Source organism: Protopterus annectens, chromosome 7.part0 (assembly GCF_019279795.1).
Source record: "Protopterus annectens isolate FY-2018-M chromosome 7.part0, PAN1.0, whole genome shotgun sequence".
Taxonomy (NCBI): Eukaryota; Metazoa; Chordata; order Ceratodontiformes; family Protopteridae; genus Protopterus; species Protopterus annectens.
Genome location: NC_056739.1, coordinates 585301549 through 585317039, shown reverse-complemented (window position 1 = coordinate 585317039; position 15491 = coordinate 585301549). Strand labels below are relative to the sequence as shown.

The window sequence follows — 15491 nt, the reverse complement described above, 5'->3', positions numbered from 1 at the left end:
GTCAGTTTCACAAACTTCAAGCACTGAAAAAACAAATTTCTTGAAAAAATTACAATTTCTAGAGTGTTTATATAGAGCATTTTTTTCATCTTTGCATTTCATGCTATATAAATGTTCCTTTATGCGGGTACTGAGACTACGAGTAGTCATACCCACATAAAAAGCAGGGCATGCTGTGCACATGCCTATATAAACTAAACCACAAGAATTACAATCTACATACCCAGGTACTTCAATAATTCTATTGTGGCTAGTTACAGCAATACTGGTACCTACAGATATGAACCGACAAATTTTACAGTTCTGGCAGCAAAACATACCATTTTTGTTTATATCAGCCTTCTTATAATCACTTCTATTGTATTCCAACATTTTTTTAATGTTATTAGTATTCCTAAATACAAAATGTGGATTACTGCCTAATGTCTTTGAAACATCCTGGTTCCCTTGAATAATTTTCCAATTTTTATTAACAATTGATGCTATTACATTCATTTCACTGCTCATTTCTAACGAACACATAACTTCTTTTTCAATGTTTTTTCCTTTCCAGATTTTTGTTAAACTTTGAGATTCAAGATCATTTAAAATTGCTGGAAATAAACTGTCACGCTTCTCAAAAATTTCATTTCCACTATTCATTAAGTTATTAATGTCATAACCTCTATCTACAAATAATGAGGTTATGAAATGAAATTCTTCAATCAAATTTTCAACTCTACTAGTCATACGGCTTGCTCTTATATATTGCCCTCTGGGTATATTTTTAACAATGTGTTTTGGATGATTGCTTTTATAATGTAAATAACCATTCGTAAATGTCCGTTTTCTATGTATTTTACTGTGAAATCTATTCTCATTCAAGTCCCACCATAGACATACATCTAAAAAATTCACTAATAAACCTACATCACCTATGGTGAATTTTAAAAACTCTGAACACTTATTGGTTTTTATCATAAAATTATTTACTGTCAATTCATCCCCTTCTATTATAAAAAATAAATCATCAATAAATCTTTTATAAAACACAATTGTAAACTCTTCTTTTATCATGGATAATATATCCATTTCCCACCATGCCATGACTGTATTGGCAAATGCTGGAGCGGCAGGTGACCCCATGGCAATACCCTTTCTCTGCCTATAATATTGTTCGCCAAAAACAAAATAATTATTTTCTAACACTATTTCTACAAAACTACAAATAGTGGAAATAACATCGTTCGGGAGTAATTTTTTCTTTGTTAAATAACTGCGTACTGCTTCAATACCTATACAGTGGGGAATACACGTGTACAAAGATGTGACATCCAATGTAAAAATAATATGTTTATTGGAGTCGAACAATTTGTTCATGCTAAATTTCTTAACTTCCTCCAAAAAATGCCACGAGTCCTTGACAAATGATGCAGTTTCTTGTAGTAGCGGTCCCAATACCGCATCAATAATTAATGAAATACCTTCTGTACTAGAATGGGGGCTGGACACAACTGGTCTAAAAGGGGGATTTTTGGAATCTTTGTGGATTTTGGGGATTCCAAAAATCACCCCTATTTTTGGATTTTGTACAGAACAAAATTCATATAACTCTAAATTAATATATCCAGACATAAGTGCTTCATATATATATGATTCAATAAATCTAAATCTTTTATAAATATCAAATAATTTCACTTTCTCGTATTCTTCTTGATTATCTAAAATATCCACCATACTATTATAATATTTTTGTTGTTCCATGATCACTATATTTGAACCTTTATCACTTTTCATGAAACGTAACCTACTTCTTAAGGCTATCAATTTTTCTAAGGCCATTCTTTCTGTTTTATTTAAATTATCATGGTCCTTTTTAGGTTTTTTTAACATTTTCCTAATATCTTCTATGCATGTTTGTTCAAATACTTCCATGGTATATTGTAATCTTGGCACAAAACTAGATGGTTTAATTAATGCTTTATTAGGTTGAGATATATCATGCATCAGATATGTTAGATTTAAATTTCTAACGAATTTTTTAACATCTATAACTGTTTTACTCAAACTAGCCTTATAATGGGGGACAAAATTAAAACCATATTTTAATACATTTAATTCTTCAGTGGAAAATACATGTTCTGTTAAATTAACTATATTAAAACAATCAATTTCATTCATTATGCTTATTTGACCCCAAAAAAGTACGGCTTCTAGTAAGAACCGTTGATTTATTGCCTTGACTCCTTTTGGCCATTAAGGCCTCATTCACCGTTTTCTGTTTAACTATCACATCTTGTTGTTCTGTACTCGGTAAAGGCCTATTCAACCCTGTTCTTTGTGGTTTACCTCCCTCACTACTGTTGTTGTTCATAGCATAATTTTCATTAGGAACGCTAACCCTTGTAACATTGTTAGAAGTGCTGACCTGTCTATCATTGCTTTCTATGTCAAGCATATTCACATTACTCTCAGACATGCTGGCCCCTCTACCTACCATTTCATTAAATGAACGTTGTCCTGCCTTTCCATCTCTAACTACTCTATTACTATTATTCCTCTCAGTGTAATTATTCCCCCTTACATTAGGTGCAAAATTATCATAAGCAGTATCATTTTTATAAACTTCCATATCCCGTGACAGTTTAGAATATTTTCTATTAAATACTTCTGTGGCATGTATATTTATTTCACGAGATAATATATTGAATAACATATCAAAATTTTCATCAGTCAACTTGCTTTTTATGTTACTTTCAATCATATTAATTTCTGTACGTAATAAGTCCATCTTTTGCTTATTGTTCTCACTTAACAACTTCAGAAACTTTAATCCGGCTTCGTTAAAAAATGTCACTAAAGTTTTAAACATCGGGTTCCCCAAATTAACCCCATTAGGGCATTTGAAGAAACGTAAGCCTTTTGGTACTATACCAAGTTCCATACATTTAAGGAAGTAACAGTTCTCTAGTTGTAAGGATTTGTACCTTCTTAACAGTCTCAATAGCTGTTCCCGTTGAGCTGAAATGGATCCAAAGTCATTACTGGTAGTAGTACGGCTTACATTCTGAAACGGATTATCGCTTCCCTGTAATAACTGCTCACAGCATGTTTCCTTTATGCCTCGGACGGGAAATTGCAGACCTTTCTTTCTTGCTCCACGTCCGTTCTCCTCTCTGGCGGGACTTCCTAGATCCACCACCGTGTTGTCCTCCTGAAATGATGTCATAGGGCTCGACGTCCTTTCCGCACCGCTTTGTTCTTCCGACTTAGAAATAAGTATTTTTAGCGAAGCCTGGATATCAATTAATGTAGTTAGCAGAATGGTATTAATGTTTTCACCCATAGCCGATGGCGTGGGTGTATGGACATGTTAAGTAAAGATTCTTCAACTGCTTCCGCCATGCCACCAAATAAACCACAATAAAAAGAAAAATGAACTATACTGAACAAGTTAGTTCACTAAAGGTAGCAAAACGAAATGAAAGTAGCAAAACGAAGTGAAATACACTTGTAACAGCACCAATGATGTTGTCCCAGTCAAAAATAGCGTAACATCCACTTTAATAAACGCTTTCATCACACGACTTCATCAGAATACTTTACAAACTCATTTTGACCCATTTAAATACACACTCAATCAACAAATAATTAAAAACAATTAAACAATTAATTAATCAACTCAGTTAAAAATATGTTAAAAACTCATCACAATTCATACTAGATTAAATAATTGTAATATATTATATTCCTTATTTATACTTAACTTTCTATATTTTAAAAAACACTTCACATTTATTGCTTCATTTAACCCAGGATGTTTATCAGAATTTAACCTAATCTGCCACAATGTTTCCTTTTGTTCTAACATATTCTTAAAATCCCCAGCTCTGTTGTCAGTTTCACAAACTTCAAGCACTGAAAAAACAAATTTCTTGAAAAAATTACAATTTCTAGAGTGTTTATATAGAGCATTTTTTTCATCTTTGCATTTCATGCTATATAAATGTTCCTTTATGGGTACTGAGACTACGAGTAGTCATACCCACATAAAAAGCAGGGCATGCTGTGCACATGCCTATATAAACTAAACCACAAGAATTACAATCTACATACCCAGGTACTTCAATAATTCTATTGTGGCTAGTTACAGCAATACTGGTACCTACAGATATGAACCGACAAATTTTACAGTTCTGGCAGCAAAACATACCATTTTTGTTTATATCAGCCTTCTTATAATCACTTCTATTGTATTCCAACATTTTTTTAATGTTATTAGTATTCCTAAATACAAAATGTGGATTACTGCCTAATGTCTTTGAAACATCCTGGTTCCCTTGAATAATTTTCCAATTTTTATTAACAATTGATGCTATTACATTCATTTCACTGCTCATTTCTAACGAACACATAACTTCTTTTCAATGTTTTTTCCTTTCCAGATTTTTGTTAAACTTTGAGATTCAAGATCATTTAAAATTGCTGGAAATAAACTGTCACGCTTCTCAAAAATTTCATTTCCACTATTCATTGTTATTAATGTCATAACCTCTATCTACAAATAATGAGGTTATGAAATGAAATTCTTCAATCAAATTTTCAACTCTACTAGTCATACGGCTTGCTCTTATATATTGCCCTCTGGGTATATTTTTAACAATGTGTTTTGGATGATTGCTTTTATAATGTAAATAACCATTCGTAAATGTCCGTTTTCTATGTATTTTACTGTGAAATCTATTCTCATTCAAGTCCCACCATAGACATACATCTAAAAAATTCACTAATAAACCTACATCACCTATGGTGAATTTTAAAAACTCTGAACACTTATTGGTTTTTATCATAAAATTATTTACTGTCAATTCATCCCCTTCTATTATAAAAAATAAATCATCAATAAATCTTTTATAAAACACAATTGTAAACTCTTCTTTTATCATGGATAATATATCCATTTCCCACCATGCCATGACTGTATTGGCAAATGCTGGAGCGGCAGGTGACCCCATGGCAATACCCTATCTCTGCCTATAATATTGTTCGCCAAAAACAAAATAATTATTTTCTAACACTATTTCTACAAAACTACAAATAGTGGAAATAACATCGTTCGGGAGTAATTTTTTCTTTGTTAAATAACTGCGTACTGCTTCAATACCTATACAGTGGGGAATACACGTGTACAAAGATGTGACATCCAATGTAAAAATAATATGTTTATTGGAGTCGAACAATTTGTTCATGCTAAATTTCTTAACTTCCTCCAAAAAATGCCACGAGTCCTTGACAAATGATGCAGTTTCTTGTAGTAGCGGTCCCAATACCGCATCAATAATTAATGAAATACCTTCTGTACTAGAATGGGGGCTGGACACAACTGGTCTAAAAGGGGGATTTTTGGAATCTTTGTGGATTTTGGGGATTCCAAAATCACCCTATTTTGGATTTTGTACAGAACAAAATTCATATAACTCTAAATTAATATATCCAGACATAAGTGCTTCATATATATATGATTCAATAAATCTAAATCTTTTATAAATATCAAATAATTTCACTTTCTCGTATTCTTCTTGATTATCTAAAATATCCACCATACTATTATAATATTTTTGTTGTTCCATGATCACTATATTTGAACCTTTATCACTTTTCATGAAACGTAACCTACTTCTTAAGGCTATCAATTTTTCTAAGGCCATTCTTTCTGTTTTATTTAAATTATCATGGTCCTTTTAGGTTTTTTTAACATTTTCCTAATATCTTCTATGCATGTTTGTTCAAATACTTCCATGGTATATTGTAATCTTGGCACAAAACTAGATGGTTTAATTAATGCTTTATTAGGTTGAGATATATCATGCATCAGATATGTTAGATTTAAATTTCTAACGAATTTTTTAACATCTATAACTGTTTTACTCAAACTAGCCTTATAATGGGGGACAAAATTAAAACCATATTTTAATACATTTAATTCTTCAGTGGAAAATACATGTTCTGTTAAATTAACTATATTAAAACAATCAATTTCATTCATTATGCTTCGTCCCCATTTGAAAAAGTTTCTAGTATGAACCGTTGATTTATTGCCTTGACTCCTTTTGGCCATTAAGGCCTCATTCACCGTTTTCTGTTTAACTATCACATCTTGTTGTTCTGTACTCGGTAAAGGCCTATTCAACCCTGTTCTTTGTGGTTTACCTCCCTCACTACTGTTGTTGTTCATAGCATAATTTTCATTAGGAACGCTAACCCTTGTAACATTGTTAGAAGTGCTGACCTGTCTATCATTGCTTTCTATGTCAAGCATATTCACATTACTCTCAGACATGCTGGCCCCTCTACCTACCATTTCATTAAATGAACGTTGTCCTGCCTTTCCATCTCTAACTACTCTATTACTATTATTCCTCTCAGTGTAATTATTCCCCCTTACATTAGGTGCAAAATTATCATAAGCAGTATCATTTTTATAAACTTCCATATCCCGTGACAGTTTAGAATATTTTCTATTAAATACTTCTGTGGCATGTATATTTATTTCACGAGATAATATATTGAATAACATATCAAAATTTTCATCAGTTAACTTGCTCTTTATGTTACTTTCAATTATATTAATTTCTGTACGTAATAAGTCCATCTTTTGCTTATTGTTCTCACTTAACAACTTCAGAAACTTCAATCCGGCAAAATGTCACTAAAGTTTTAAACATCGGGTTCCCCAAATTAACCCCATTAGGGCATTTGAAGAAACGTAAGCCTTTTGGTACTATACCAAGTTCCATACATTTAAGGAAGTAACAGTTCTCTAGTTGTAAGGATTTGTACCTTCTTAACAGTCTCAATAGCTGTTCCCGTTGAGCTGAAATGGATCCAAAGTCATTACTGGTAGTAGTTACATTCTGAAACGGATTATCGCTTCCCTGTAATAACTGCTCACAGCATGTTTCCTTTATGCCTCGGACGGGAAATTGCAGACCTTTCTTTCTTGCTCCACGTCCGTTCTCCTCTCTGGCGGGACTTCCTAGATCCACCACCGTGTTGTCCTCCTGAAATGATGTCATAGGGCTCGACGTCCTTTCCGCACCGCTTTGTTCTTCCGACTTAGAAATAAGTATTTTTAGCGAAGCCTGGATATCAATTAATGTAGTTAGCAGAATGGTATTAATGTTTTCACCCATAGCCGATGGCGTCGGGTGTATGGACATGTTAAGTAAAGATTCTTCAACTGCTTCCGCCATGCCACCAAATAAACCACAATAAAAAGAAAAATGAACTATACTGAACAAGTTAGTTCACTAAAGGTAGCAAAACGAAATGAAAGTAGCAAAACGAAGTGAAATACACTTGTAACAGCACCAATGATGTTGTCCCAGTCAAAAATAGCGTAACATCCACTTTAATAAACGCTTTCATCACACGACTTCATCAGAATACTTTACAAACTCATTTTGACCCATTTAAATACACACTCAATCAACAAATAATTAAAAACAATTAAACAATTAATTAATCAACTCAGTTAAAAATATATTAAAAACTCATCACAATTCATACTAGATTAAATAATTGTAATATATTATATTCCTTATTTATACTTAACTTTCTATATTTTTCAAAAGACTTCACATTTATTGCTTCATTTAACCCAGGATGTTTATCAGAATTTAACCTAATCTGCCACAATGTTTCCTTTTGTTCTAACATATTCTTAAAATCCCCAGCTCTGTTGTCAGTTTCACAAACTTCAAGCACTGAAAAAACAAATTTCTTGAAAAAATTACAATTTCTAGAGTGTTTATATAGAGCATTTTTTTCATCTTTGCATTTCATGCTATATAAATGTTCCTTTATGCGGGTACTGAGACTACGAGTAGTCATACCCACATAAAAAGCAGGGCATGCTGTGCACATGCCTATATAAACTAAACCACAAGAATTACAATCTACATACCCAGGTACTTCAATAATTCTATTGTGGCTAGTTACAGCAATACTGGTACCTACAGATATGAACCTGACACATATGACTAAATACTCCCTAGAACTTATGCCTCAAGCAACTTTTGTTATCTCAGACCTCCCAGATTCTGAGGGAAAACACTTGGCCTTGAATCATTTAGGATCTTGTTCCCAAGTACAAAGACACTCCATCAAATGCAGCTATGATGCTGCTGAGGTCTGCACTAGGGCAGCTGCCACTGGGTCAGTACTCAGAAGATTCTCATTCAGCCATTGCAGGATGATTTCAAATCCAAATTAATGGATGCCCCTCTGGACAATACAGCCTTTTTTGGACCAGCTGCAGCTGCTGTTTTCAAAAGCCTGCAAGAAACGTCTAAGGAACTCAGTTAAAGCACCTTTTAGTTTTCCTGGTACCCATATTCCATAGGAATTTTCCCTCCAATCCTGTCTTTGTTCACAGCCATTCTCAGCACCAACAAAGCAAAGCTTCTAGGGGAGGTAAGAGACCACAAAGGACTAGAGCTTCTCAGGCACCATCCAAACAAAAACATCTCTTTCTGGACAGAGCAGGGAGTATGTGGCTGTCCTGCAAATGTCCCCCACCCCCCATCTCAGGCCAATTCTCAAATTCTCTCAAGACATGGCAAACCATTACCCAAGACAATTGGGTACTTTCCGTAATCAAAAAAAGGATTCTTCATGGTTTGGCACTCCACTTCCACATTTTGGATATTCCACAACCACCCAGAGAACAACTTCATCTCTTCCCAGAGCTCCTCTCAGATTTATGGCAATAGGGCTCCATTCACAGAGTTAACTGTACCTTGAGAGGAAAAGGATTTTGTTCAAGAATGTTCCTAGTTCCCAGACTTACTTCATCTCAACACCTTCTTAAAGGTTCTCTTTATCAGAATGCTAACTCTAACAACCCTTTTTCTTCTGCTTCTCCCACAGGGATTCATGGCCTCTGTAGATATAAAAGATGCATATCTCCACATCCCCATTCACCCAAGGTACAGGAAATATTTATGTTTTTCTGTGGGTTCATGGCATTTTTAATTCTCTGCATTGCCTTTTGACATCTCTACAGCCCAAGGGTTTTCACAAAATGTTTGACTCCAGTGATTGGTCACTGCAAGCTCTTGGGTATCCAGATTTTCCCATACCTGGACAACCTGCTCTTACAGGCCCCAAATCCTCAGGTTCTTCAACAGAACCTACAGACTACCATTACCCTCCTGGGAAATCTGGGGTTTACAGTAAACTTCAGAAAATCAATCAACCCTCACCCCATCCCAAGACCACATTTTTCTGGGCTGCAAAATTCAAACAGATGTAATGAGAGTGTCTCTGCCACTCCAAAAGGCAGAAGACCTTCAGGCCTTCTTTCTTTCTCTCCTACCATTACACCACATCACTGCCAGGGGAAGTCCTCAGGGTACTAGGTTTTATGGCCTCAACCATACCCAAGGTACCCCTTGCAAGGCTACATGTGAGGAAATTCCAGTGGTTCCTCAGATCTATCTGGACCCAACACTCTCATCCACTAGAGTACCTCATTCCCCTCATCCCATGCTTGAAGTGGGAACTTATCTGGTGAACCCAGCAGGTAAAACTAAACCCAGAACTACCTCTACATCTTCTAGACCCAGTCCAAGAACTTTATGCAGATGCATCAGACATTGGCTGTGGCATGGCCCTGGGCAAATTTACAGTCTAAAGAAGGTGATCCCTCTCACAGAAAAGGGAACACATTAAAGTAAGGGAGATGTGAGCTTTGCTCCTAGCCTTACAAACCTTCCATTCCCTACTTCACCCAGGCACACTAAAACTGTTCACCAACAACATGACTGTACTCTAGAATGTGAACAAGCAAGGGGGAACCAAATCCTACCACTTCTACAGGCTGGCTCTCCTAGTGTGAGAATTCTTGACTCAACACAACATGACAATCCAGGTGGTGTACATGCCTTCCAACAGGAATCTTGCGGCAGACTGAGCAGCTCCTGCACCCAATCCCACCAATGTATGCTTCACAGGGATATGTTCCTGGACATAGTCCACCAATTGGATACTCCACACATTGACTTATTTGCCTTCCATGTGAACAAACAACTTTCAAAATTCTGTGACAGAGTGTCAAGTCCTCTGGCTTGGAAAGTGGATGCCCTCTCCTTCTCGTGGCAGAGGATGTTCCTATATGCATTCCCTCCCCTTCCCCTAATACCAAAAGTCCTGCTCAAAATTAGGCAAGATGAACCAAAAATCATGCTAGTGGCTTCCCTCTGGCCATGGCAGCACTGGTTCCCCCTTCTCCTGCAATTAGCCAAGGGCCATCACCACAAGTTACCCCACAGAGTGGACTTCCTCACACAGAACAGAGGATCCCTTGTACATCCACACCTGTCAACACTGCAGCTGACACTGTGGATGATAGGATTCTAATTCCTTTCAGACACCTTTTTCAGAGGACTTGCTCAGTTTTGCAGGAGGCCAGAAAATCCAACACTAGATAGTCTTATGTTTCCAAATGGAAAAGATTTTCACTATGGTGTCTCTCTAAAAACCAAGACCACTGGCAGTGAGAATAACTCAGGTTCTGAAATATTTGTATGAATTGCTCTCAGCTGGCCTGTCTTACTCATCAGTTAAAGCTCACGTGTCAGCCATTTCTGCTTGTTTGCCTTTATCTCTTCCTCTGGCATTCAGGTTTGAGGTACAACAATTCCTTAAAGGTATCCTCCCCATTAGACCTACCTGGAAACCCAATCCTCCTTCTTGGTACCTTAATTTTGATCTAGCAAAGTTGATATTGCCCCCTTTGAACCTGCTGTTCCAGCTTCCCTCAAACATTACTCGTGGAAAACTGTCTTCTTAGTAGCTCTGACTTCAGCTAGAAGGGTGTCGGAATGCCAAGCCCTGATGGCCATTCCCCCCTTCTTGGCCTTTCATAAGGATAGGGTATCATTGAGAACAAACTCTTCCTTTATGCCCAAGGTGGTTAACGAGCTATCCTATAACCAGTCTATTCAACTACCAACCTTCTTCCCCTCTCTACAAAATCACAGTGAGAGGATTCTGCACTCTCTTGATGTTGAAAGACAACTGAGATATTACCTGGACAAGTAAAAAAAGTCAGGAAATCTGATCAGCTTTTCATTAATTTTTACCCCAGGGCTCTGGGTCTTCCTGCATTCAAGCAGGCTATCTTTTCTTGGATTTCTTTAGCTACATTCACCATAGAAAGGATCTTGCTGCAACTGTGAAAGCCCATTCTACCACAGCTATGGCTTCATCAAAGGTATACATCAAAAGATTGGATAACAGTGCCATCCTGGAAGCAGCCACCTGGTCTACTGTTCAAACCTTTACCAAACATTACAAGCTGGATGCTGTCTCCAGATCTGGAACCAGTTTTGGCAAAGCCATTTTACATGGCTTTATAGAGAGTTCCCATGCTCCTTCCTCTTTCCTTCCCTCCTGAGCTCAGATATTCTCCCTTAAGTAAAGAATACTGCAGCAAGTGAACAGAAGGACATACAAATGTTGTTTAAAATCTTACCATAACCATATATGTCCTTCTCTTCACTGTTGAAGTATTCTATCCCTCCCACCTTCCCCACTGGTCTCTTGTCTTTCCTGGATGTATTGACCGCTCATAGCCTTAGTCTGGCTTCCCTCCTGGGGCATTCAGTTCTGAGGATGGTATGTGCATGTATCTGTTTTATGCCCTAGGTCCAACTGTAGCCAATGTCAGATGTACCACGTACCCTGTAGTGGCAAAAGACTTTTGTATACTGGCCCACGTCGGCTGCCTTCTGGCAGGGATATCCCCCTCAAGTTAAGAATACTGTAACAGTGAAGAAAAGGACATCCATGGGTAAGGTAAGATTTTATGCAACTTTTCTTTATCCTTCCTACAAGTCTTCCTTCACTTAATTCTAAGGAGACTTATCTACTCTCCTTGGAACTTTAATTTTGTGAAAAAAAAGGTTAACCTTATCTCCTGATGAACCAGCAGACTCAACATATATGAGAGACTCTTCCATAAAACTGCCTTTTGGTAGCAGTTACATCAGATATCAAATGTCATAATCACATGGCCTCATGTATCAAACACCTCAGATGGTGTTTAATACTGAAGTCTTTCATGCCAAAACTCATTTTAATAATATCTTTCAATGATTCCGCTCACTCATCCAATCTGGCAAACTGAAGGTGAGTTTCTTCTATATATGTTGGATTGCATGGTGCATGGACAGCTCAGGTATAATACCAAGAGGACTCACAGGTTCAGAAAAACAGACCAACTGTTCATCTAATTCAGAAAAACGGCTTAATAGGGAAGGAAAATTATGATTCTTGTCTGGAATTGAACCCAGGACCTCCCAAATTCTGTGTTATTGTCACTGCCACTGAACCCGCAAACTGTCTCTGGTTAATTTTACCAAAGAACAGCTTAGGAAAGGACAAAATCCTGCTTGTTAGTAAACAAACCCTGCCTAAATCTATATCTGTAGCTGTATTGTTAAGCCAACTACAAGGTCTAAGTCAGAGTCAGAACGCATACCACTAAGCAACAGAAGTTTTTGCAATATTGTATAAAGGATTCTGCACAAGATATTTTGGAAGCTGCCACATAGAAAGCTTACAGCACATTTACCAAACACTACAACTTGGAAGCACAGTCTGGTGGAACAGGCAATCCTCTAACTATTCTTCTTCCAGAACTGAAAACGGCACTGCTTTGGAAACTGCTCAGATCTTATGATTTACCGTTACAGTGATTCTAAAGAAGACAAGTACGGTTGTGTGCAACAGTGACAGTAACAGTAGCTCTTCAAAGGGGGGGGGTCACAGGGGTAGTAAATCTACCTTCATTTCATTCACTTAGAAGAATTGCAAACATTCTGACTATAACTCATTACAACTATGAAGCTGGAAAACATTTCATAAGTATTGTTATGATATGGTTTCGCTAGATACTGGAAATCTGTATACTGCAAACGCACCTCACTGTGAGAACCCAATATGGCTTGAAGTGAAGAAAGACCATTGCAGTAGTGGATAGTTATTACTGTCTTGTGCATTTACATAGATTCTAAGGAAGATGTGAGATCTGCATTGGTCTTCTTAGGGAAGAATAAGACAGCTAATGAAATCCAGCTGGACAAAAAAAAACAGAGTGTAACATTTAATGTTAATGTTTATTTTTATAATTACTTTTCCTGTTGATCTTCAGTATTTCACACCACAGCTGGAATTATTTGGTAGAGCAACCAAAAAAAAAAAAAATTGCCTCACAGTATGAAAGAAGCAGCAGTACCCACTACCCAGACAATGACCCAGCATGGGCAGATGGAACAAAAATGTGCAAGCTTATAGCTGAAAGGACATCAGGAGAGGCTAGAAGACCTGCATATCTTCATATTACAGATTAGAATTGGGCAAAGTATAAATAATGACTGAAAATGTCAGGTACGTTGATGAAACACTGAAAAATGGCAGGTAAGTGAATTTTGTTTTAAGAAATTAAAAAGAACAAATATTAAATAATATGTGATTGAGCAACACCTTCCCTCAACAGGTTTTTGCAGCAAACCTGAATGGAGTTTTCATGTTTACAAAGCTTAGGCACCAGGTTCCTTAAGGAGCTGAATTCCTAAAAATACAACATGGGGCAGAAATTGTTAAATCAATGACATTAAAAAAAAATAGATTAACTGCATAGACTGGTTCAGCCATGTAGTATTCTGACTGTGCACATTTCTGTTGGTGTGTATTGGTTCTACAAACTACAGACACAAGTGGTTTGGCATACTGGTCACTGGTGATGGATGTCACTCATTAACTATCCTTTCTGTCCAGCATGGAACGTAACATCTGTGAGTAACACAAAATCCACAGTCAAACAATCATAGGAACTAACCTCACTTTTTTTTCTCCCTAGGTCTGGTCATGTGCATTCCCAAGAGACATTTTCCTTGGGGAGGTCTCCATAGCTGCAAATGTGAATGAAATTGGCAAAAGTGAAGTCTGTCGGCTAGAGGGGAATCCACGAGACTATGCTTTAGGATCAGTACTTGTGGAAACATCTTCCAGTGATGACCTGACAGCCATTTGAAATGGTTTTAAAGTGGAATTTAGTATGCCCCAGCAAGCACAAGCCCAAGACAGGATATCATTTATTAGGCACAGAGAAGGTTCCAGTGGTTAGTTCTATCCACCTTATGTCACTTCATGGACTAGAAAGGTCCTGAAAAAAATCATGGTACTAGTGACATGACTCAGAAAAGACAAAAAGACAAAATTCATTTAAATAAGCTGTATTTCCATACCACCATCTGTGACTTCAAATGTATAAAATGGTTGCTATTTCACAATCAAACTGCTGCTAGCTGTATACGATATTTTATGGGATACAGATTGTAAATACTGATTGTATTTTGCATTCATTTTTACTTCAGCAAATGTCTGTCCTAAAAAAGCTGAACAGGTTAAGTATTCTAAGATTCTGTTTGCCTTCAAGAATAAAATATATTTATAGTGCATGCTTGCCTCTTTTTCCTTCACCACTTGCACTTTCCATTTTAGTTTCTGAAGCAGACTTCAAGGTGTATAATAACATCCTATATTGTCACCTCCATCCATCTTGACTTATGGGTTTTCCACCCTCATGGCAGATCTGAGATGGAGCTCTGCGCTATAGAAGCTTTTCTCATCAGCACTCAAGCTCCTCCATTCACCTGTATTTCACCTGCATCACACTTTCCCTCCGTTCTCAGTTGTCATCATCCTCATTAGAGATGATCCTGCACTACTCTATTTTCTGTTGGTTTAGGGAGACAGATATTTCTCTCAGTTTCTTCTTACAGTCCAAAAAAAACTTTCCTTAATATATCTTCCCTTCCTCTCTGATAGCCTGAGGCCTGCTCCTATCTCTGTTGCATAGCTAGCTATTTCCAACTGATACTACAGCTATTTATAAAACTTATATAGTAAAGGTTTAAACTACTTGTTACAAAATATTTCCCTTCTGCTGTTCTGACTTAGTGCTTGTGTAACTATTGTTGTGCTTCAGAGCTTCTGTAACATTTATTTATAGAATGGAGAGAGCTTTGAGATTTAGCAAGTGGACTACTTGTGGGCACAAGATTCCACTGCAGGACACACACAACCTTTGTGCAGTGCAAATGATGCAGGAACATTTGCAGTAACCCTGTGAGACTTGTAAAGCATTTAGGACAGGTTTCCTGCAGGAACAAAAGGACAACCTGATATTTAAGGGTCTTCTTCCTGCAGATTACGGAGAAAGAGTCAAGCAAAAACAAAAGGGTAAATGAAGGGACAAAGAAAAAAGACAGAATGAAAAGAGAAGAAGAAAGTCTCCTGCTACAAAAATTTCAAAACTGACAACCCCTCTTGACCTGTTGGCTTTAAACTGTTTAGGAGCTGACTGATTTTAAACCATCTGTGCCAACGTCCATGCATCAATCTCATGCTTATCCTGGACAAGTCTCCTTGGAACGAAAAAT

General features: G+C 36.8%; 1 protein-coding gene across 1 annotated transcript in view; it reads left to right on the top strand.

Annotated features, from left to right (window-relative positions):
• Nucleotides 1-14505, top strand: part of LOC122806610 (calpain-5-like) — a 660704-nt gene extending 646199 nt beyond the window's left edge. Inside the window, exon 13 of the mRNA XM_044077176.1 lies at nucleotides 13907-14505. Within this exon, the coding sequence (XP_043933111.1) occupies nucleotides 13907-14080 (174 nt within the window). The 3' untranslated portion in view covers nucleotides 14081-14505. The remainder of the gene's footprint in view (nucleotides 1-13906) is intronic.
• Nucleotides 14506-15491: the final 986 nt, after the last annotated feature.